The sequence below is a fragment of the Scleropages formosus genome, chromosome 6, assembly GCF_900964775.1.
Source record: "Scleropages formosus chromosome 6, fSclFor1.1, whole genome shotgun sequence".
In the NCBI taxonomy this organism is placed as follows: Eukaryota; Metazoa; Chordata; class Actinopteri; order Osteoglossiformes; family Osteoglossidae; genus Scleropages; species Scleropages formosus.
This window is the reverse complement of record NC_041811.1, coordinates 14,789,891-14,811,085: the sequence shown is the minus strand read 5'-3', so window position 1 is coordinate 14,811,085 and position 21,195 is coordinate 14,789,891. Positions and strand designations below refer to the sequence as shown.

Genomic DNA, 21,195 nt, shown 5'->3' with positions numbered 1-21,195 from the left:
CACGGAGTCGGACAGCAGCGCGTGCGTCCCGACGTCACGCGTACGGAATGTTAACTCGTGCGGGCACGCACGCCTCCGGTGCGCGCGGCCAAGCCACAGGTGAGTGACGCGGTCCGAAGTGCGTGACGTCACGGAGGCGAAGCTCGAGCCCTTATCTCACCTGAGAGGCAGCGCACCTGGAGGATCCACATCATCGCACCTTGTTCCTTTACCCTGCTGCCAGTGTTACACTGCGGGTAATGACCGCCACAGGTACGGAGTAACTCCAGGAGAGAAACAGAAAGCCACCTTAGTGAGACTGAAGGAACAAAAGGTAAATTCGTGGGATTTATTGTATTAATATTAAGTGTGTGTGTGTACAGTACGTCAACTGTGTAAATACGCGGTGTCACATAACCACTGGCACTGTCACACTGACTCAGACACAATGAAGGAACTCTTACTGTACACTCGAGTCGGGGGTTTATTATATTCTTCCAGAAACCCTCAGGACAGACCTGTTGTTAAAGATTTTTTTCTTTTGGCCACACCTATTACTTTTTAATAATTTTCTTTTTTTTTTTTTTTTTAAACCGCACGCAGATTAAGAAGACATAAATAAACGTGTGTTTCCTGTTCACTTGCTGCTCGCGTTTCAGAGACGCGATCGATCTGGCGAACCGCGAGCTCAGAGTGCAGTACTCGGGGGTAAAAGTAAAGTGAGGTAAACTTCTTGTCATTATGAAACAGCGAGTGATTGAAGTGTGCTGGACACCTCTGGAAGGTACACTTACTTATTATTAAACGTGTAGAACAGAGTTGCTGTACTCATTGTGGTATTTTTTTGCTGAAGCCAGTCTAGTACAGGAGTGCGCTTTACACGAAACAATGAAGTACATCATGTACTTCAGCTCCTTATCGTGCTTAAGGAGTAAATAATAGCTTGTGCACTTCTGTGTCCATTGTTCCTCTGCTTGCTTGTGCGGTGAATAATCCCAGGCCAGGGCAGCGCACACGTGATTTTCTTTTTTTTTTTTTTGACCAGGTCAGTTTGACTAAGGGCATATTTACAAAGCAAATGTAAGAAGTAGTGAAATTCCTCCACACCCCTGAGTTGCTCTCTACCTCTTCTGGCTCCTGCCTGCACTCTCTCGCAATTTGGATATGCAGTTCACAGCTTTTCCACCGTAACCTCTGTTTCTGGAGCTCATTGTGGCTGTGCCTTCCTGGTGAATTTACATTTATTCAACACTTTTCTCCAAAGCAATTTACAAGGTTAGAATTATTTACCCCTTTATAGAGGTGGATAATTCTACTGGAACACTTTGGTAAGTACCTTGCTCAAGGGTACTACAGCCAGAGGTAGGGATCAAACCTGCAACCTTGGGATCCAAAGGCAGTAGCGCTAACCGCTAGACTACCAGCTGTCCCCATTTTGGTTTTAAAGGGCTGCAGGATGCTCACATTCACATCGATTCACATCATATTTAAAAGTGAGAAAATTAGCTGAGTAAATTGTGTCTTTTCAGCAAACATGGTGGCACAGCAGGTGGCACAGTAAGTGGCACTGCCGTCTCGCAGTGCCTGGGTGGTGCGAGAGGACATGGGTTCAGTCTGTGTGGAGTTTGCATGTTCTCTCTGTGTCTGTGTGGGTTTCCTCTGGGTGCTCTGGTTTCCTCCCACAGTCCAAAGACATGCTGTTCGGGTTCACCCATAGTATGTGAATAACACAGAGAGAGAGAGTGAGTGTGTGTTCGTGTTCCACTAATGTATGGATGAGTGACCCATTGTAAGTAGTGTATCCAGAAGTGTAAGTCACCTTGGTGAATAAGGAGTGTGAGCCAGTAACACTACATAGTTTATTGGAAGTTGCTTTGGAGAAAAGTGTCTGCTAAATAAATAAATGTAATACAGTAGCTTGTTTCCTGAAGAAATTACCATACTTAAGTCTGTAATGTGAATGAAGGTGAGAATTCAGCAGTGTGCTTTTGGAGAGTCATCACACTATCTGTTGCCTGCTAGATGCGCTGGTTCATTGTTGGGTCCTCTTACTCCTGAGAGGTTCCTTTAGGGAGTCTTGACTCTGTTTCTCAGAATCCTATTCAGTAACTTCCTGACCATTTGTGTCTCTAGGTATTGTGAACCCCCGCAAGCACCATGCTCCAGCAGATCTTGACAGATATGTACATCGATCCCGAGCTCCTGGCAGAGCTGAATGAGGAGCAGAAACAGACACTCTTTTTTAAGATGAGGCAGGAGCAGATTCGGCGGTGGAGGGAGAAGGAGGCTCAGCTTGAGACAAAGGAGGCAGTGGTACAGAAACCCAAAAAGAAAGGTGCCGAGCTTTTAAACTTTAGAGCTCCAGAACAAAAGCTGTGAAACATTATGGGTGAAGATTTTTTTACTTTTCTTACTACACGTAGCATACTGTACACTATTGGGTCATGGATGTTTTTCTCTTACAGCTTAAAAGCCTTGGATCACATCACAGTTCTCATGACAAACAAATGCTGTCACATACATTTTTAACATGACAAACTCAGCAGCATGATGCGCTTGATGCATTTCATCTTTTTGGTTGTGCCCCTATGACTGATGTTGACAATAATGTTAAGATAAGATGGTGAAGATGAGTCCCAGTGCTATGCAGGCTCACTCTCACACAGATTCTCATGCTCTCCAGTAAAGGGGAAGCATGTTTCCTGGTTGCAGGGCTCAGACAGTGAAGTGTGGGTGTGGGTGATGGGGGAGCATCCCTCCGACAAACCCTACGAGCAGATCTGTGATGAGATCATTGCGGTGAGGGCAACACAGCAGGCGCAGAAGGAGGCGGAGGAGCTCAGGTAAGGGAAGTAATGTCACCGCTGCTGGGCTCTCTGCATGAGTTCCTTCACAATATTATACTGATGACCCAAAAATTAACATGCTCTTTTAGTTTAATGCGCTTTACAGGTTAATAAATGTTTCTATTGTGTCTTGCCATTGAAGTGGTAGTTGTCCTCTGACAAGCTCCTCTGAACTGAAAGCAGCATAGTGAATAGGTTTTGCTAGTACAGAATTGTGATAAGAGCAGTAGCCTTTAGACCTGGCCCTTTAGACAACATTGAAAAACCAGAGTAAAGGCATCTATTGTGCAAACATGAAGACCTTTTGTACAGATGTAACTAGTATAGATTTTATCTCAACTTAGAGTGACTTTGTACCTGTTTAAGTAGGTTGTTCTCCATATATAAAAAAAAAAAACCCCAAATATCTGTCTGAGTAAATTAAATATCATCACAAATATTATAACCAGTAACCAGTTGTAGTCTCTGAACAGCTCCTGTATTGTTATTATTGTAAATGTAATTAATAAATGTAAATCATTATTGTTGTTATAAAATATGCAGTTCACTGCTAAAAAATAGCATTACTCACTCAGTATCACTCATTGTTTGATCAAGTCGGGGTGCAGGTAGTCAAAAGGGTACCCTGTATTATAATAATAATAATAATAATAATAATAATAATAATAATAATAATTAATAATAATCTGAGGTGTATCATAACTAAACTAGCAGCTTATGCTTCTTGTATAGACTGTGCAAGACAAGCAGTCATGATAATGCACTGTGGGTTTGATCCTCATTGAGTCTGTGGAAGGTTTGCACATTCTTTCCATGTATGCATAAGCTTCTTCTAGGTGTTCCAGATTCCTCCCACAGCCCAAAGACACAAGTTTCAGGTAGACTGGCAACTCTAAATTACCCATAGTGTGTGTATGACTAGATATATTGTGCGAGTACCCTGGACTAGTGTCCAGTCTTGGTAGTACCCTGTATTTTTTGGATATAGGCTCTAGGCCAATGTGACCCAGAAAGAGGACAAGCAGTTAGTGATAGTAAGGGACCGAGTGAACAATAATAATAAATATGCACTTTTCCAACAAACAATGTACTGTAAAATCTTTGCCATTTCCTTGCTTTATTTAGCAAAAGCAGTCCTCTCTTCAGCCACATTACTATTTATGTCAGGCCACTTCAGTGCATTTGCAGAAGTATTCCTGCTGTGCATTGCTGTGCTTTTCTCATAATTTCTGAGTGGACAATTTAATTAAATCAGCCACGCTGAGGAGATGGTTGTGCTAATAAGGTAATTAAGGGTAAAGAACCAATGGCTTTCACCATGGCTCAGACATTACTTTGACACACGTCTTTATTATATGAGTGTAAATTCCAAGCATGTGTGCCATGGATTACACTGATGAAATGAGATCTTGGTAAAAGTCTATAAATGATTATTAAAAGTCCCACTGACATGCTGAAAGGCTTCCTTGCCTTTGTAAGGTTTCTGGTGTTCTTCCTCTGTTTTTACAATGTTATGTCATTATTCTAAGACAAAGACATATTTTCAACACCCACATGAAATTACAGGTGTGGTCATTTGCACTATGTGAACATGCCCTACTTTACTGATATTACCTTGGGAAATTTTCTGTGACTCACATTTTGCCTTCACTAACAAGGGTGTGAGCAGAAGAGGCCAGTTGTCACCACTTCTGAACACTCATTCACTTTCCATAACCACTTGTCCTTGCCTGTGTTGTGACAGTCCAGATCATATCCCGGACTCACTGGGCACAACGGAGAGGAGGGGTGCATCCTGGATAGGACATAAGTCCATTACAGGGTAGCCACACGCATTTGCCCATTTCTACATGATTGGCAATTTAGAATGGCCAGGTCACCTGAACTGCATGTTTTTGGCCTGTGGTAGGAAACCAGAGCACCAACAGCAAAACACTAAGACACACATAGAACATGCAAACTCCACACAAACAGAGCTAGATTCAAACCTACACCTAAACAGTCCAGGCACTATGGGGTAGCAGCGCTACCCTCTGTGCCACCTTGCTTTAGACCATCCCAAGGAAATGGTTTCTTTTAATATACTCATTTCTGTGGCCCTGTAAAGGTTTTCCTTTAATGGATAACCCTTTATGCAGCTCCATGGAGAACTAAGTGTCTGCATCCAAGTCTCTTCTTCTGCTGATGTAATATACTTTTTGTATTGTTCTCTGAGATGTACGTCACTTTGGAGAAAAGCTTCTGCTAAATTAGTAAATGTAAATGTTCCAGGTTTGCTGGTAATTGAGCAATTTGTAAGGATTAAAAAGAAAATGACAAAATGCCACTGCAAAATAGGGCTAAGCTCAGTGCAGAGATGACAAATTCTTATATAAAACGTGTACGGAAAACGCATACCTCTCCCAAATCTCTTTAAAAGCAGCCATAGGCATAATAGATTGCAAGCAGACTTTTCTGTCAAATGTTTACCAAACAAGCCATAATTTTCCCCACTTTATCCTTCTGTACACCCATTACTCATAAAATGGGATGAACTTGTTTTGGGAAATCGCCCAGTTAGGTGAATTTCCATTGCGAGAGGGGTCAAATTGCCATTATCTGTTACAAAACAGGGGGTGCGGTGGCGCAGTGGGTTGGACCGCAGTCCTGCTGTCCGGTGGGTCTGGGGTTTGAGTCCCGCTTGGGGTGCCTTGCGACGGACTGGCGTCCCGTCCTGGGTGTGTCCCCTCCCCCTCCGGCCTTACGCCCTGTGTTGCCGGGTAGGCTCCGGCTCCCCGCGACCCCATATGGGATGAGCGGTTCTGAAAATGTGTGTGTGTGTGTGTGTGTGTGTGTGTGTGTTACAAAACAATGGTTCCCAGGCTAAAAAATTTTGCCTAAAATTAATTGAAATACCAAAATTAAAGGTATTTTTAAGTGTGACAATGATAACCATTACATTTTAAAGTATTTGGAACAAATTATTATTAGTAGCTTATTTTTTCATTCAGTCATCAGGAACCATTTGGCAAATGTGTGGTGGCACAGTAGAGTCCTGCTGCCTCACAGCCCTGGGCTGTTTACACATAGGTTTGAATCTATTTCAGTCTGTGAGGAGTTTGCACATTTTCCCCATGTTTGCTCTGGGTGCTCTGGTTTCCTCCCAGAGTCCAAAGTCATGTGTTTCAGGTTAATTGGTGACTCCAGATTTCCAGTAGTGTGTGAATGTATATGTGTGGCTATCCTGAAATGGACATAACCTTAATCCATTCAGGGTGTACCCTTATTAGCATACACCCTGAGTTCCTGGGAAGGGAACTGGACTGCAAAGCAGCGTACAGCCTGGATGGAGACATTCTGATAATTTGGTTCACAGATATTAATGATATAAAGCAGGGGTCACCAACATGGTGCCCACGGGCACCAGGTTGCCCGCAAGGATCACATGAGTCGCCCGCGGGCCTGTTCTAAAAATAGCTCACCATAGCGCCACTTACCAGTAAGCTGCATCTAATTTTTTTTGTTGCTATTCTTTTTAAATCACACTTGCATCGGTGTAAATTTGAAAATGACAATATTAAAAAAAAAAAAAAACTTGGTCTCCACGGCAACCGTTGCCGTAGAGAGCAGCTAGCGGGCGCAGTGAAGGGGAGGAGATGATTTACCCCCGAAAACATGGCAGAAAAAAGAAAGAAAACATATCATTTTCACAGTGAATGGGAGGAAGAGTTCTTTTTTACCACTGTGAAAGATTCCTGCGTGTGTCTCATTTGCGGGGCGACTGTGGCGACGGCAAAGCGGCACAATGTTGAGAGACATTTCAGAACGTGTCACGCAAGCTACCATGCTAACTACCCACCGGGCAGCGCATTACGAGTGGAAAAAGCCCGCAAGTTAAAGGCAGGTTTGTGCAACCAGCAGTCTTTTTTCACGAGACCGGTGAAAAACCCCCAAAAAGCAAACTGGTAGCCCTTCACATTAATCGGTACCCAAGAAGTAGCTCTCAGTTTCAAAAAGGTTGGTGACCCCTGATATAAAGTCATAAAGTTCAGAAGGTTACTGCCTATGTGTCTGCAAAGCATGGGGACGCTATGCTGTTAGAGGTGCTGTGTAGCATTACGAACTGAATGTTTGTTTTGAGATGATCTTCACTTGATCATTCAATTACTACTTTATTTATGCCACTGTAAGGGTATTCATGTTATAAAACCTGTTTAAAAGATTTAAATACCAAAATTAATAGTTTAAGGTTTATAGTTTATTTCTATAAGGACTCAGATTTCTCAAGGTCAAAACTCTGCTCTTGCTGTCATACCCTTTAGCAAGGTATACCCTGAATAATAAGCCCACTGCATGAGAAAAGGTATGTACTTTTATAAGCCGCTGTAGCGGTTTTTGTTGTGCGACCCCAGTATATGAGGGCGAAGTGTATTGCTAATATTTTTTGGTCCCCCAGAACCTGAAAGGTGTTGTGCCCCTGAAGACATTCGCCTCAGTAAATATGTGGTGGAATAATATCATTATATCACATTTGATAATTTATACCCATTTTTTGAAAGGTGGAGAGATGCTTGATTGGATCACATATGCGTTATTTGTAAAGGGCCAAGAAGGAGCAGGAGATACTGAAGCGGTTTTCCAGTGTGTACCTGAGTGAGGAGGAGAGGCTGCAGAAGGAAAAGGAGGAGGCAAGGAAAGAGGAGGCGAGACAGAAGGAAGCAAGGCTGGAGGAAGCGAGACAGGAGGAAGCAAGGCAAGAGCAGGCCCGCCAGAAAGCAGTGGAGGAGCAGAGGAGGAATGAGGAAGAACTGAAGGTAACTTGCTGCTGAGCATTCAGCAACTCTCCTTTCCAGTGCTACAAGTAGTACAAATTTCAATGGTCCTCAGCAGGAAGATCTAATTAATAGGATCATGCAAATGGTGTCTGTGCCATATATAGCGTATACATGTGTGTTTGTGTGTAGTAATATTATATTACATTTATTCACTTAGCAGACACTTTTCACCAAAGCGATGTGCGACTCAAATTAAACAAAAGTACATTTCATCAACAGATGCAAAGAGCAAGATGTGGGTTCTCTGTCACCCATGCTATTCATATTCCATGCCACCCTGTTATATAGGAGAAAATATAACAAACCACATAATATTTAGAGACATGCAAAACAGAAATGTGGATATTAATAAATGCTTCCAAGGCTTTGAAATCGATGCAGAGGAATGCTGAGCTAGAGACTTGAATGACACTTAGGTGGAAATACCCTTTGAAGAAACTGTGTTGGTGTCAATAGGCCAAAAAGTAGCCTTTGTTTGTGTCTCAGAGAGGTCAATAGAGCTGGAGACTGGCAGCCATAGCCCTCAAGCACTTTCTCCAAGGAGCAGAGTTTTAGTGCCATTAGAGCATTTGCGATTGCGGCAGACCTTTGTATATGCCGACAGTCCATGGCGTTAAGAACCTCTTCATCTTGCTCCTCAGAGGAGAGAGGCGGAGGAGAGGCAGAAGGCGGAGGAGGAGGTGCAGAAGCTGGAGCAGGAGCGGGCAAAGCAGATCTATATGAATCTGAAGGAGATTCATAGACGATCACAAAACCAGGAGAAAGAGGACCCAGAATGGCAGGAAACATGTAAGTGTGTCTTTGTCCTTTGCCTCTGTCACCTACCAACTATTTTTCAATTAAATAATAAATATAGTAGTTGATGATAAAATCAATGTGATGTTACTACTATAATAGAATTTATATAGGTGGTCCACAACTCACGATGGTGTTACGTTCTGTGAAACCCATCATCAGTCGAAAATATCCTAAGTCGAAAATGCATTTAATACACCTAATACACACCTCTGCATGACAGACTGGGAGATGTGGATCGCTGTCGCTGCCCAGCATTACGAGAGAGTATCGCACTGCATATCACTTGCCTGGGCAAAAAATCATAATTCAAAATTCGAAGTACGGTTTCTACTGAATGTCCATCGCCAGCTCACCATCGTAAAGTCGAAAAAATTGTAAGTCAAACCATCGTAAATTGGGGACCACCTGTAATACTACTACTATTAATAATAATAATAATAATAATAATAATAATAATAATAATAACAATAACCCTTCCCGGATTGGGGCCTTGGCGTGGCGCAAGGGCTTGCATGATCTAGGGATCTCCAGAGCTATGTCCTCGGGAGCAGTATGCTCCTGGTAGGGTCTCCCAAGGCGAACAGGTCTGGAGTGAAGATCCAGACTAACACAATCCAAAAAACCCCTATGGAAATTGGTAACAAAAGAACATTTACCCTGCCCAGAATAGGGTCACCGGGACCTACCCTGGAGCCAGGCCTGGGGGGTAGTGTTCCTAGGCAAGCGTCTGGTGGCCGGACAGCCCACGTAACCCGGCTGGGCTCAGCCCGAAAAGGCATCGAGGGGGGGCAATGTGGGCCCGCCACCTGCAAGGTCCAGCATGGGGGTTGGGTGTAATGTGTACCAGGCAGTGGGAGAAGGCGGGGTGGCGCATGGTGTTGTGGTCCCTTGCAACAGAAACTGGCTCTTGGCACGTGGAATGTAACCTCACTGGGGGGAAGGAGCCAGAACTGGTGAGGGAGGTTGAGAAATACCAACTAGATATAGTTGGGCTCACCTCCACTCGCAGTGCTGGCTCTGGAACCAAACTCCTCGATAGGGGGTGGTCCCTCTCCTACTCAGGAGTTGCACGGAGTGAGAGGCGCCGCGCGGGTGTGGGGATACTCACAAGCCCCTGGCCGGCTGCCATACAGTTGGAGTTTATCCCCGTCGACGAGAGGGTCGCCTCAATGCGACTTAGGGTCGCAGAGAGGAAAACTTTGACTGTTGTGTGTGCTTATGCACCAAACAGCAGTTCAGAGTATTCGACCTTCTTGGAGAGGGTGGGTAGGGTTCTGGACAGGGCCCCACCTACAGACTCCATAGTTCTGCTGGGGGACTTCAACGCTCACGTTGACAATGACCCTGGAAATCTGGTGGGGGGTGATTGGGAAGAACGGCTTGCCTGATCTGAACCCGAATGGTGAAATGTTATTGGACTTCTGTACTAGTCATGGTTTGTCCATAACAAATGCCATGTTCGAACACAAGGATGCTTGTAAGTGTACTTGGTACCAGAGCTCCTTGGGCAAAAGGTCAATGATCGACTTTGTAGTCGTTTTATCTGACTTAAGCCCACATGTTCTGGACACTTGGGTGAAGAGAGTTACTGAGCTGTCAACCGATCACCGTCTGGTGGTGAGTTGGATCAGATGGCGGGGAAAACTGATGGACAGACCCGGTAGGCTCAGACATTTAATGAGGGTGTGCTGGGAACGACTGTCGGAGGGCCTTGTCCGGAATGATTTTAACTCACACCTCCGGGAGAGCTTCTCCCATGTCCTGGAGGAGGTAGGGGACATGGAGTCTGAATGGACCTTGTTCAAAACCTCCATTGTGGAAGCAGCCAGGCACAGCTGTGGCCAATAGCTCGTTGGTGCCAGCTAGGGCGGCAACCCGAGAACCGGTGGACACCAGCGATGAGGGAAGCCATCAAGCTGAAGAAGGAGGCCTTTAGGGCCTGGTTGGCTCTGGGGACTCCTGACTCAGCAGACAGGTACCGGCAGGTGAAAAAGGCAGCAGTGATTGCGGTTGCAGAAGCAAAATCCGGGGCATGGGAGGAGTTTGGAGAGGCCATGGAAAACGACTGTCAGTCGGCTTCAAAGAGGTTCTGGAGAACCATCCGGCAGCTCAGCAGGGGTCAGAGGAGCTTCGCTCAGGCTGTGCTCAGCAAGAGTGGAGAAACTCTGACCTCTGATGAGGACATTGTCGGGACGTGGAAGGAGCACTTTGAAGAACTCTTAAACCCGAGTGATATGCCTCCCTTACAGGAGTCAGGGCCAGAAGCTTCTGGGCTGTCAGAGTCCATTTCCTTGGTGGAAACCACTGAGGTAGTTGGTAAGCTCCACGGTGGCAAAGCACCGGGGGTGGATGAGATCCACCCGGAACTGCTTAAGGCCCTGGATGTTGCAGGGCTGTCATGGCTGACACGCCTCTGTAATGTTGCATGGACCTCGGAGACAGTGCCTTTGGATTGGCAAACTGGAGTGGTGGTCCATATCTTTAAGAAAGGGGACCGGAGAGTGTGTGCCAACTATTGGGGTATCACACTTCTCAGCCTCCCTGGGAAAGTCTTTGCCAGGGTGCTAGAAAGAAGACTCCGGCCAATAGTTGAACCTCGGATTGAAGAGGAACAATGCGGATTCCGCCATGGAACAGTGGACCAGCTTTTTACCCATCTCACAGATAATTGAAGGGGCATGGGAGTTCACTAATCCAGTCTATATGTGTTTTGTGGACTTGAAGAGGGCCTATGACCGTGTTCACCGAGAAATTCTGTGGGAGGTGCTTAGGGAGTATGGGGTACCAGGACCACTACTTCAGGCCATTTGGTCTCTGTACATACGGAGCGAAAGCTGTGTCCGCATACTCGGCATTAAGTCAGGCCTATTCAATGTGGGCGCTGGACTCTGCCAAGGTTGTGCCTTGTCTCCACTCCTGTTTCTGGTCTTCATGGACAGGATATCAAGGCGTAGTCGAGGCCAGGAGGGTATTCTATGTGGGAGTCGGAAGGTGACATCTCTGCTTTTTGCGGATGATGTGTCCTTTTGGCACCGTCACATGGTGGCCTCCAACACGCACTGGAACAGTTGCAGCCGAGTGTGAAGCGGTTGGTATGAGGATCAGCACCTCAAAGTCTGAGTCCGTGGTTCTCTCACAGAAAAGGATGGCATGCCCCCTCCCGGTAAGGGGAGAGAATTTGCCCCAGGTGGAGGAGTTTAAGTATCTTGGGGTTGTTCATGAGTGAGGGAAGAAGGGAGCGTGAGATCGGCCGCAGACCGGGAGCAGCGGCAGCAGTAATGCGTTCGCTGTACCGGACTGTAGTGGTGAAGGGGGAGCTGAGACATAAGGCAAAGCTCTCCATTTACCGGTCGATCTACGTCCCTACCCTCACCTATGGTCATGAACTTTGGGTAATGACCGAAAGAATAAGATCGCGGATACAAGTGGCTGAAATGAGTTTTCTCCGCAGGGTGTTGGGACTCACTCTCCGTGATAGAGTGAGGAGTTTGGACATTTGGGAGGAACTCAGAGTAGAGCCACTACTCCTCCACATTGAGAGGAGCCAGTTGAGGTGGTTCCGGCATCTGATAAAGAGGCTCCTTGGGTGCCTCCCATTGGAGGTATACCAGGCATGGCCAACTGGGACAAGGCCCCGCGGTCGGCCCAGGACCCGCTGGAAGGATTATATCTCACAGTTGGCCTGGGAACGGCTGGGGATCCCCCAGGCTGAGCTGGAGGAAGTTGCGGTAGACAGGGGCAGCTGGGCGCCTCTGCTCTTCCTATTGCTTCCGCAACCCTACTAGGACAAGCGGGATAGAAAATGGATGGATGGATGTTACTGATAGAATATTAATAAGATGATATTATTTTGATTGGTTGTTTTGCGGTTACATTTATAGCACCATAGTGCTATGTTGCCATGTGGCAGCAGGTGGTCTAAAGGTTAGAGCCGTCACCTTACAGTTAAACCACTTGGTGTAGTAAGTTTGAAAAAGGTGCCTTCCCAGAATTGCTCCGGAAACAAAAGTAAATATAAAAAATTAGCCAGTATGATAAATGGTTCAATACTGTAAGCCGTCTACATTGGAGAAAAGTGTTGTAAAAATTAATAAGTAAAATGATGTGGCATATGTCAATTTCCATAAAACCTTGGTATGCAGAGATAAGCTAGAATCATAGACCAAGGCGACAAGGACATGCCACTTTCTAAAAGTACTAAAAAAAAACAAAAAGTTCCACGTAACTGACGTGGCCTTTACCTTTCAATATCTGCTGATTCACTGAATGTAACAAATTCAACCAACTTGACTGGTTCTGTTTGTAAAAGGAATGTAAGAGGGATTTCAGTACACTGAGAAGTGGTTTCTGTCTTCCGAAAGAATGAATTATTAGTGTAATAATAAAGGAACACTATCTTTAAAAGTGAAAAACTATACTGGAAATTAATTCCAGGCGAGAATTAACAATTTCTTATATCTTTTTCATAAACAAACCAATTCTTCTACGTAACTTGCGTGGGAAAGGGCTAAATTCAATGTCTCATATACCCAGTACAATTGAATTGTAAGAATTGTTAACCTTTTACACTGGTCACATACGGTGAGAGAAACTGACCTTCACTTGTATCTACAGTGTAACTGTCACAGAGTTATTACAGTATTACATGTGTCAACTTTTTTGTTAAATTGCTTCTCCATTAATGAAGCTCCTTCCATAGGTGTGTATACTGTATTATTGTCAGGAAAAAAATATTAGCCATTCAATTTATGAATGACACACGATCTTTACACAGCTGGAATAATCTTTAACCTTCAGTGTTTTACACAATGTAACATCTAGTGTTAAAACAGGAGGTAACAGGAATATTTCTTATATGCCGAGCTGAAAAGGCAGACCATAAACAGCTGAATCAGAAAAAAGGACAGATATGTGGGCAATTTATGCTTCAGCAGAAGAAAAACTGGTTAGGAGAGTTAATTGCCTGTCGGGGAACTTCCTGTAAGTTGTGTGGAAAGTCCCTTAGGCAATCATTGTCAGAAGTTCAATAGAATGGATCACTAGCTGGGTGTTCACTTTGTACAGAGATGAACTCTCATGTCCTGGCATGCAGTCAAGACTTTACAGACACACACACTCACTCACTCACTCACTCTCTTTCTGAACCGCTTGTCCCATTTGGGGTCACAGGGTTTTGGAGCCTAACCCGGCAACACGGGGTAAAGCTGTAGGGGGAGGGGACACACCCAGGACAAGACGCCAGTCTGTCGCAAGGCACCCCAAGTACAACTCAAACCCCAGACTCACCTTTCCTTCAGCCTTATTTTATTTGTTTATTTGATGAATGAAATAAATTTATTTATTTTGAATCAATATTTATTTTATGCTTTTCTTAGCATCAAATAAATGACTTACCATGTTAGGGATGTATATTAAGATACTCCCTTGATTTAACCATTTATATAACTGGGTAATTTTTACTGGATCAGTTCAGGATAAGTATGTTGTACATTCATCAGAAATACTGCAGCAAGAGCAGGGATATGACCCAGGTCTTTAAATTGCAGAGGGATAGGGCTAACTTCCAGGCTACCTGCTGTCCCCCACGTTAAACAGTATATCCTCTTATTTTATATGTATAATGTGGTGTAAATCTGCATAATGCTTTTAGAGTATGTTACACTAAGTTACTGCTATGAAGTATTTGTTTAATACTATGGATGCCAGGGTTACATTCATTTTATCATTTGACCAGGCCATCCACAGCATACAATCTATTTATGAAGCGGCATATTTTACTGAGGGAAAGCTGAAATAGTCAATAAATGGTATGATAGCAGGGCTTCTGTGATGTAAAATCTAGACCTACCACATTTAGCTGGTGCCTTTTCTCCAAAGCAACTTATGGTGTTAATCTACCTGCAATTATTTACCCATTTATACAGCTGGGTAACATTACAGGAACAAGTTTGGGGGAAGTACCTTGCTCAGGGGTACAGCCAGAGGTGGGGATCAAACCTGCAACCTCTGGGTCCAAAGGCAACAGCTCTAACACTACACTACCAGCTGTCCCTGGTATCACAACATGAGCTCCTTAACTACCAGGGTACCTAAGCATTAGCTTCATTTTGGCTTTAATTGTGAGGAAAACTCAAATGGGTCACTGTGGTGTGTTGACCTGCAGTGCGGAGATCCAAGGAGGAGGACCAGCGCCGGCGCTCAATAGCAAAGCAAGCACGAGAGGACCATCGGAGGAAGTCAGTTAAAGCTCTTGAGCAGGGCCGTGTGGCTGCCATGACCAAAACATTTGGGGGTGAGAAGCCACCTCTCCTACCAAAGCCCAAACCAAGGACCATAAAGAATGAAGGCCTGTCTCGGTGAGCATGCCCTTTTTTGTGATATATTTATGTAACGCCTACCTAGCCCCCGAGGTACTTACCCCATTGTTACCTCAACCATGTTTTGCCAGGACGCCCAAGATTTAGGCAAAACTGGCTCATGTGAACTCTTACTTTTTGAGCACAGTGCCGCTTAAGTTCAACTGGTACCTATATGGCTGCAGGTATAATTAATTAAGCAAGTAATGCTCTCCTACAAGGGTGTTACATGACCAAACAAACCCTGCAGCCTATGAAGTGAAAAGTGTATGGCTCTCCATGCGCACAGGAGCAGGCACATGCTTGTTATCACTGCTCTTGAGTTTGCCAGTGTCATGTTTCAAGCGGGAAATATAACAAGCTGCTACACAACTAAGGCTAAAACCTTGAAAAAGAGATAAAGCAAGAAAAACCTGCATCTAATTGTGCTAAAAGATATACTCATGCAGCAGTCAGTCAAAATACCACAGTTAAGTTAATCAAGGAAAAGATTAACCGTTTATAAGCTCTGTCCTCTTGTTTGCTTTTGTTCTGAGGTGAAAGGTCTCTCCATTGTGTTTCTGCCAACTCCTCCCTCTCTCTGATGTGTTTGACAGGAGACCAGGTGTCCGCAGAACCCAGTCCACCTCCAGTAGGGAGCAGATAATTCGATGGTTCAAAGAGGAGCAGCTGCCACTTCAAGCAGGTTTCCGGAAGGATGGGAGTGGAATTGCTCCCTGGTTCCATGGTAGGTCAATAGCAATCTCAACAGTGGTGTTTTAGTGACATCTGCTGTCCTCTAGTGGATGGTTAGGTGTGCACAGTGTAACCCAAACATTATACATTGCAACTACTTCAAGTATCTCAAATTATATTTGCAAGTAAGCACTTGCATCCATATAGCACCCGTATGTCGATAAAACATTCATATAACATTGTTTGCAAATGCTTGGACATGATCTTTCTCTCTCACAGACACCCATGTTTCTATTAGTGTATTAGGTTCCTCAAATTAAGAACAGAATTGAGTCCTGATGTCTGTTTGTAACACAATTTAACAAAATCACAATCAATAAAAGTAATGCATACATTCCCCAATTTATTCATGCCATAGGTTCAGTAAAATCCTTATAAAACGCTGTTAAAAAAAAAAAAAAAAACCTGACAACAACCTTTATCCTTCCATCCATTATGAATAACTTTTTGTTCACTTGCAAGGTCCTAGTGGTCTAGAGCCTATTTTGGAAGCATAGGGTATGAGACAGGTCACACCATAGATTAGATGCCAGTGTATTGCAGTGTAACACTTTTATTTTTTATTAAATCCAGTGTTTTTCAGTGTCCTTGTCACATGGAGACTGGTGATGTGTACTCAAGTGTAGAGTTTATATACAAATGAGGCATGCAAGCAGTGGTGTCCAATCTGTGGAAGCAGGGTGCACTGATGCTGTGGTTCTGTGACGACGTGGATGCTTGAGGGTGCAGAATCATGGTGATGCAAGGAACTGGAACCGGTGTGGACTTTGAAAGGTGCAGAGACATGGCCCATGGAGATATGGGGAACTTGGTCCAGTGGAGACTTGGGAACACAAGGACTTGACAGGTAGGCACATAGTGAGGACACAAAGTAAACGGAGCCAGGAGTTGTAGAAGATAAAGTGTTGGACAGGGAGCTAATGTCGGTGCATCCTAGCACTGGTTTCAGTAAAATAAGCAGACTCGGGTAGAGCAGGACAAGCTAGGGACTGGTTCTGCAACTGAAGTTGGAGATTTATATGGGCTGATTCGCAGAGAGCCTCACTTCTCCAGTACTCATACTGCAGGCACTTCACTGGACTATGCTGTTCAAGGAAATTGGGGGAAGCTGCCAACTAGAACACACTGGAAGGCAGTCAAGTTAGTAGTTAAGTGAACAAGGGAGTTCTGGGCATATTCAGCCCAAAGAAGGAACAAAAGGCCTTCCATAACCTAGACGTGAATTGAGAACCTCTATCTGTGAAAATTTCCTCTGGAATCTCACAATACAGGAAGACCTGCTGAAACAGTATCTCTGCTATCTCTACGGCAGTGAGCAATCCTTTCATGGGAACCAATCAACATTCTTCAGAAAACTTGTCTATGACCACCAGCATGGTAGTGTTCCCTACTGATCTGGGCAAATCTGTAACGAAATCAACAGCAATACGTGACCCAATTCCATTTGGCAGCAGAAGGGATTCTAAGAGTCCCACTGGCAATTATCTGGCAATTGACTTAGCTTGGGTGCTATTGGTAGAGGGTGATACCAATTCCTTCACATTTTGCTTCATAGTAGGCCAACAAAACCTGTGACACAAGCTTTTAGTCTCCACTAGGAGAGTCATGGAGCTGAGAGCATAGCAGTAGTGGGATGTACTTCTTATTCAAGGGCTGCCAACTTGTAAATAAACTCTGCACTGAAGTTTACTTTATCACCAGTGTCCATGTGACCATGATGCTGACAAACATTAGACAAGCACATGTGATGTGTGGTGTGCCTCTGGTGGTCTGATTGGGTACTGCTTGATTGGGGCTGTGACGGCTTCTGTCCACTTCAAACTTTTCTTTATTGTCTGCACAAGTGGCACAAACACGAGTATACCTTCATTGATTTATTAGTTTGTCTCTGAAAATCTTGGATTTACCTATAGTCAATAAATATATTTTGTATGTTATTTTAAAAATACTAGCTAGGTAATAATTCAAATAAATTTTAAAAGGCAGAAAATAAAAAATCCTACTCTCTACAAGCCCCAGCTCAATGTCTATTGTTGACTGATTCACTGTGTAAACATGTGCAACGTTTCTCATTTTGTTCATCAACCCTCAGGAACATCACACACGAGCTGTAAATGCTTTGGGAGCAGTAGAATTACTCCGATCCTACGTTTATATTCTGTATCGGTCTGTTTTGCCAAACCCCCCCAGAAATGACTGGATACGAAAATGAAAGTCAGTTTAGTTCTGGAAATTTTATAAAACAGAATGCTTATGGTCTCCATCCAGTGACCAGTTACAGGCTCGAAGAAGGCTTATGACAAGCTTGGTATTCGGTGCACATATCTGTTGTGTGATATTGCAATTTGTTCTTTAAGATTTGCACTTTTTTGCCGTGAAGGTGTTGTTACCTATCATTTGGTGCTTTTCTTGGTATGATTTATATTGTTTTACATGTGTGGTGTATGCTGCAGGAATAATTACACGAGAGGATGCAGAGTCCTTGCTAAGCCCTGGAGAGCCTGGATACTTCCTTGTCCGTGTCAGTGAGAAGATCATGGGATATGTTCTCTCCTACCGGAGCCAAGAGGGATTCAGGCATTTTCTAATTGATGCTACAGACAACTGCTTCATGCTTCTTGGTGACCAGCTCAGTTTCACATCACTAGCTGAGTTAGTGGAATTTCATGAGGTACAGTATTCAGTCTTCATGTAATCTATGCATTATCATTGATATGCAGACAACACACAGCTCTTCCACACTCTTCCTCAACAGATAAAGACTTGTCCTCCTTTATTACAGTTTGTCTCTCTGATATCTGTACCTGGATGACCAATCATCAGCACCATCTACAGTTCAACCTCTCCACCACAGAAATCCACACAATCTCTCTGCTGGGCCTTTGACCTGTTAAGAGCACTTGCTGAGCATGTCACTCATCCCTGTTGTCATTTAAATGCATATGAGTTACAGTTGTCACTAATCTCTGCTTCTCCCAGAATCTCTTCATTCATAAACTGATGTTGCAGACACTTCCTCTATACTTGTTGAATCTGTTGGTAACTCACACCACACTCTACCCAGCCCCTGTTCCAGACCACGTTTCACATGGACTACTACACCTCCTTCCTGTCTGGTCTTCTAGCCTCTGTCATCAAGTCTTTACAGCCCTTACAGAATCTTGCAGCATGAGTTGTGTTCCACATGCCAAATTATTCCCATGCATCTTCCTTCCTCATCTCCTTCCGCTATCTTTCTATCAATGCCCGGATCAAGTTCAAGAATCTGTTAATCAAGATGATCAAAGGATCAGCAAACCAATACTTACAGGATCAAAAGTCTGCAGGGTCTTGATCTATGCTCTAACGTGCTGGAACAAACACACACTTTCCCTCAGAACTTCTGAATCCCTCTCCGTACTCAAGGATCTCAAAACCTGTCTGTCTCAAACCCTTTTTTATGCCAGTCTCCTGACAATTACACTAATATGTCTAGCACTATCTGGTACTATTGTTTACACATTTCTATATGTCAACAACCTGGGCAATACTTTATGGGACAAACTAGGCAGAAGAGAGAAAGCAAAACACAAAATTATAGACTGCTGCGGAAAAACTGGAAAAGCAAATTGGTTGATTTCTTGCTCAAAGTTCTTAACTAAATTTCTCCTCATAAAGAACTTTCCAGCATCTGTACTGAAATGTCTAGCTGGTGCCATGATACTTCTACCAGCAGCTAATGTGTGCTTTTAAAATGGCAGATATCAAACAAACAAATAAGCAGGGCAGTGATAATTGATTGTATCTAAAGCTTTTCAGTGGTAGATGTGTATACTTGAGTTGATGCCACTTTGGAGAAAAGCACCTGCTAATGTAAATATTTAACTCTTTGTTTGTGACTATTAGATGGAGCCCATCACTTCATCTGGAGGGGAGCAGCTACTGCAGCCATGTGCTCAAAAGACTAGCTCTGTGGATTACACTGATCTCTTCACCTGAGACCTGTACTGCAGCACCGGCACATGGACAGGACTCTGTCTTTGTGACTCCACTTGTTACTCTTCTGTTAACAATGAGTGAGCAGTGACCACAAAAAGGAAGAGAGCGAAGAAAACCCAAACCACATAGCTTGCTCTCTTTGTTTGACTTGAAAATGTGACTGTAAAGCCGGTCTCACCCATTGTTAGATGGTGGATTTTACTATTAGCTCAACTTCTGGCATCTTATTGTCAGTGTTTCACATTCACTTTTCAGTTTGGACACATTTTCTAAAGCATGAAGCTGTTTTCTTTAAGTTCTCAATATAAATGACTGTATTTTGTTTAACATGAAATGTGTACATACATAACTTGAAGGAATGCTGGAATTATGAAGCATGGGTTTGGCAGGAACTGAGCCAAGCACACAAAGAGAAAACATGAAATGCAGTCAGTACTGTAAATGCAACAAGGGGGGGAAATTGTTTATTAAAATCTCTTAAGTCACTACTGTTATTGTAAAACTGGCTTTTAAAAACTAGAACATTTTTAATTCAAGCAAACATTTAATGTCATATTGGCCCAAATAATGAAAGCCCTGAAATAATAGAGCCACTTCTATATCCTTAAGAAAATTACAAATAAGCAACAATTTTGAATTTCTAATGTAAGAAAATAATTTTTCATGGAAAATTGAAAATTTTACTCAAAACATCTCATAGTGCTAAAATTTACAGTTAATAAACAAAGGTATACAGAATACTTCAAGTAGAAAGAAACAGGGTATGTTTCTACCTGGCATATCTTTATATCAGCTCATGCTGAACTGTGGTGTGCACAAATTTAAACAGCGTAGCCAGGTGGCACAGTCTGTGTTAGCCTACAATATAATCACATTTCCTACAGATAGTCAAACTACCAAAACTTCCACCTGGCAACAGGCTACACAGACAGAACAATGCTTCACAGGTCTACGAAACATCACCAGGTTAACACTTTGAAACTAATGTTATAAAAATCCCTTTAATTCTTTCAAAATAAAATCTGCTTGACAGATCTTCTGATACAGCACATCCAGAGAAATTAGTGTTTTCTTTGAAGGTTTCGTGATTTATCCATACAGTCAAATCAATGAGAACTGACAGTCCTGGGGAGTATGCTCAGACAAAGAAAGATTTTTAGAAAAAAAGGACTGAAACAAACTGGAGAGAGGAAAAAAAAAAAATCAAATTGCAAAAATGGCAAAACCTCACCTGGGGAATTCACAGGGAAGTGTCCATATCTGGGTTTCTTCTCAAACAGAAAAAAATATTTGGTTTTGTCAACTCTTCCAATTTCACCACCACAATAACAATAGTGTAACATTTTCACTATATTAAACTAAAAGAAGAATTTATAACAGGATTTCAGCAATGCTTTTTAAAAGCCATTTTTGTTGCATTGCTTAAGAGTCTTGAAGATGCTGCAGGAACAAGTGGACAGCAGGACAACAGTGAAACTGCCTTGTTTTGTTTACACGTCACTACTCCACGGATGCAGGTCACGAAAACTCAAAAAAGTGACAAAAATGTGATCTTCTATGCAACATCCTTGTATTTTTGTAAAATTCAATTGTTAAACCAGAAGAATAAAGAACCTCAAAAAGATCACTGCACTGCAACATCTCATCTGGATTATTAGTCTTTTCATATTTTAATGTTACTTAAAAAAT

General features: G+C 43.3%; 1 protein-coding gene across 5 annotated transcripts; it reads left to right on the top strand.

Moving 5' to 3' along the window:
- Nucleotides 1–26: 26 nt before the first annotated feature.
- Nucleotides 27–20,837, top strand: sh2d4a (SH2 domain containing 4A). 5 transcript variants are annotated; one of them, XM_018744867.2, is made up of 9 exons: nt 27–313; nt 2,113–2,314; nt 2,663–2,822; nt 7,408–7,618; nt 8,281–8,428; nt 14,601–14,793; nt 15,390–15,520; nt 17,982–18,199; nt 19,414–20,837. In XM_018744867.2, the coding sequence occupies exons 2-9, from the start codon at nt 2,137–2,139 to the stop codon at nt 19,504–19,506; spliced, it is 1,332 nt and encodes a 443-aa protein (XP_018600383.1). In that variant the 5' UTR covers nt 27–313; nt 2,113–2,136; the 3' UTR covers nt 19,507–20,837. The 5 variants fall into 5 exon arrangements, with proteins under 5 accessions (XP_018600383.1, XP_018600384.1, XP_018600386.1 ...); XM_018744868.2 differs by lacking the exon at nt 27–313 and adding an exon at nt 606–703; XM_018744870.2 differs by lacking the exon at nt 27–313 and adding an exon at nt 1,092–1,208.
- The last annotated feature ends 358 nt before the right edge of the window (nt 20,838–21,195 follow it).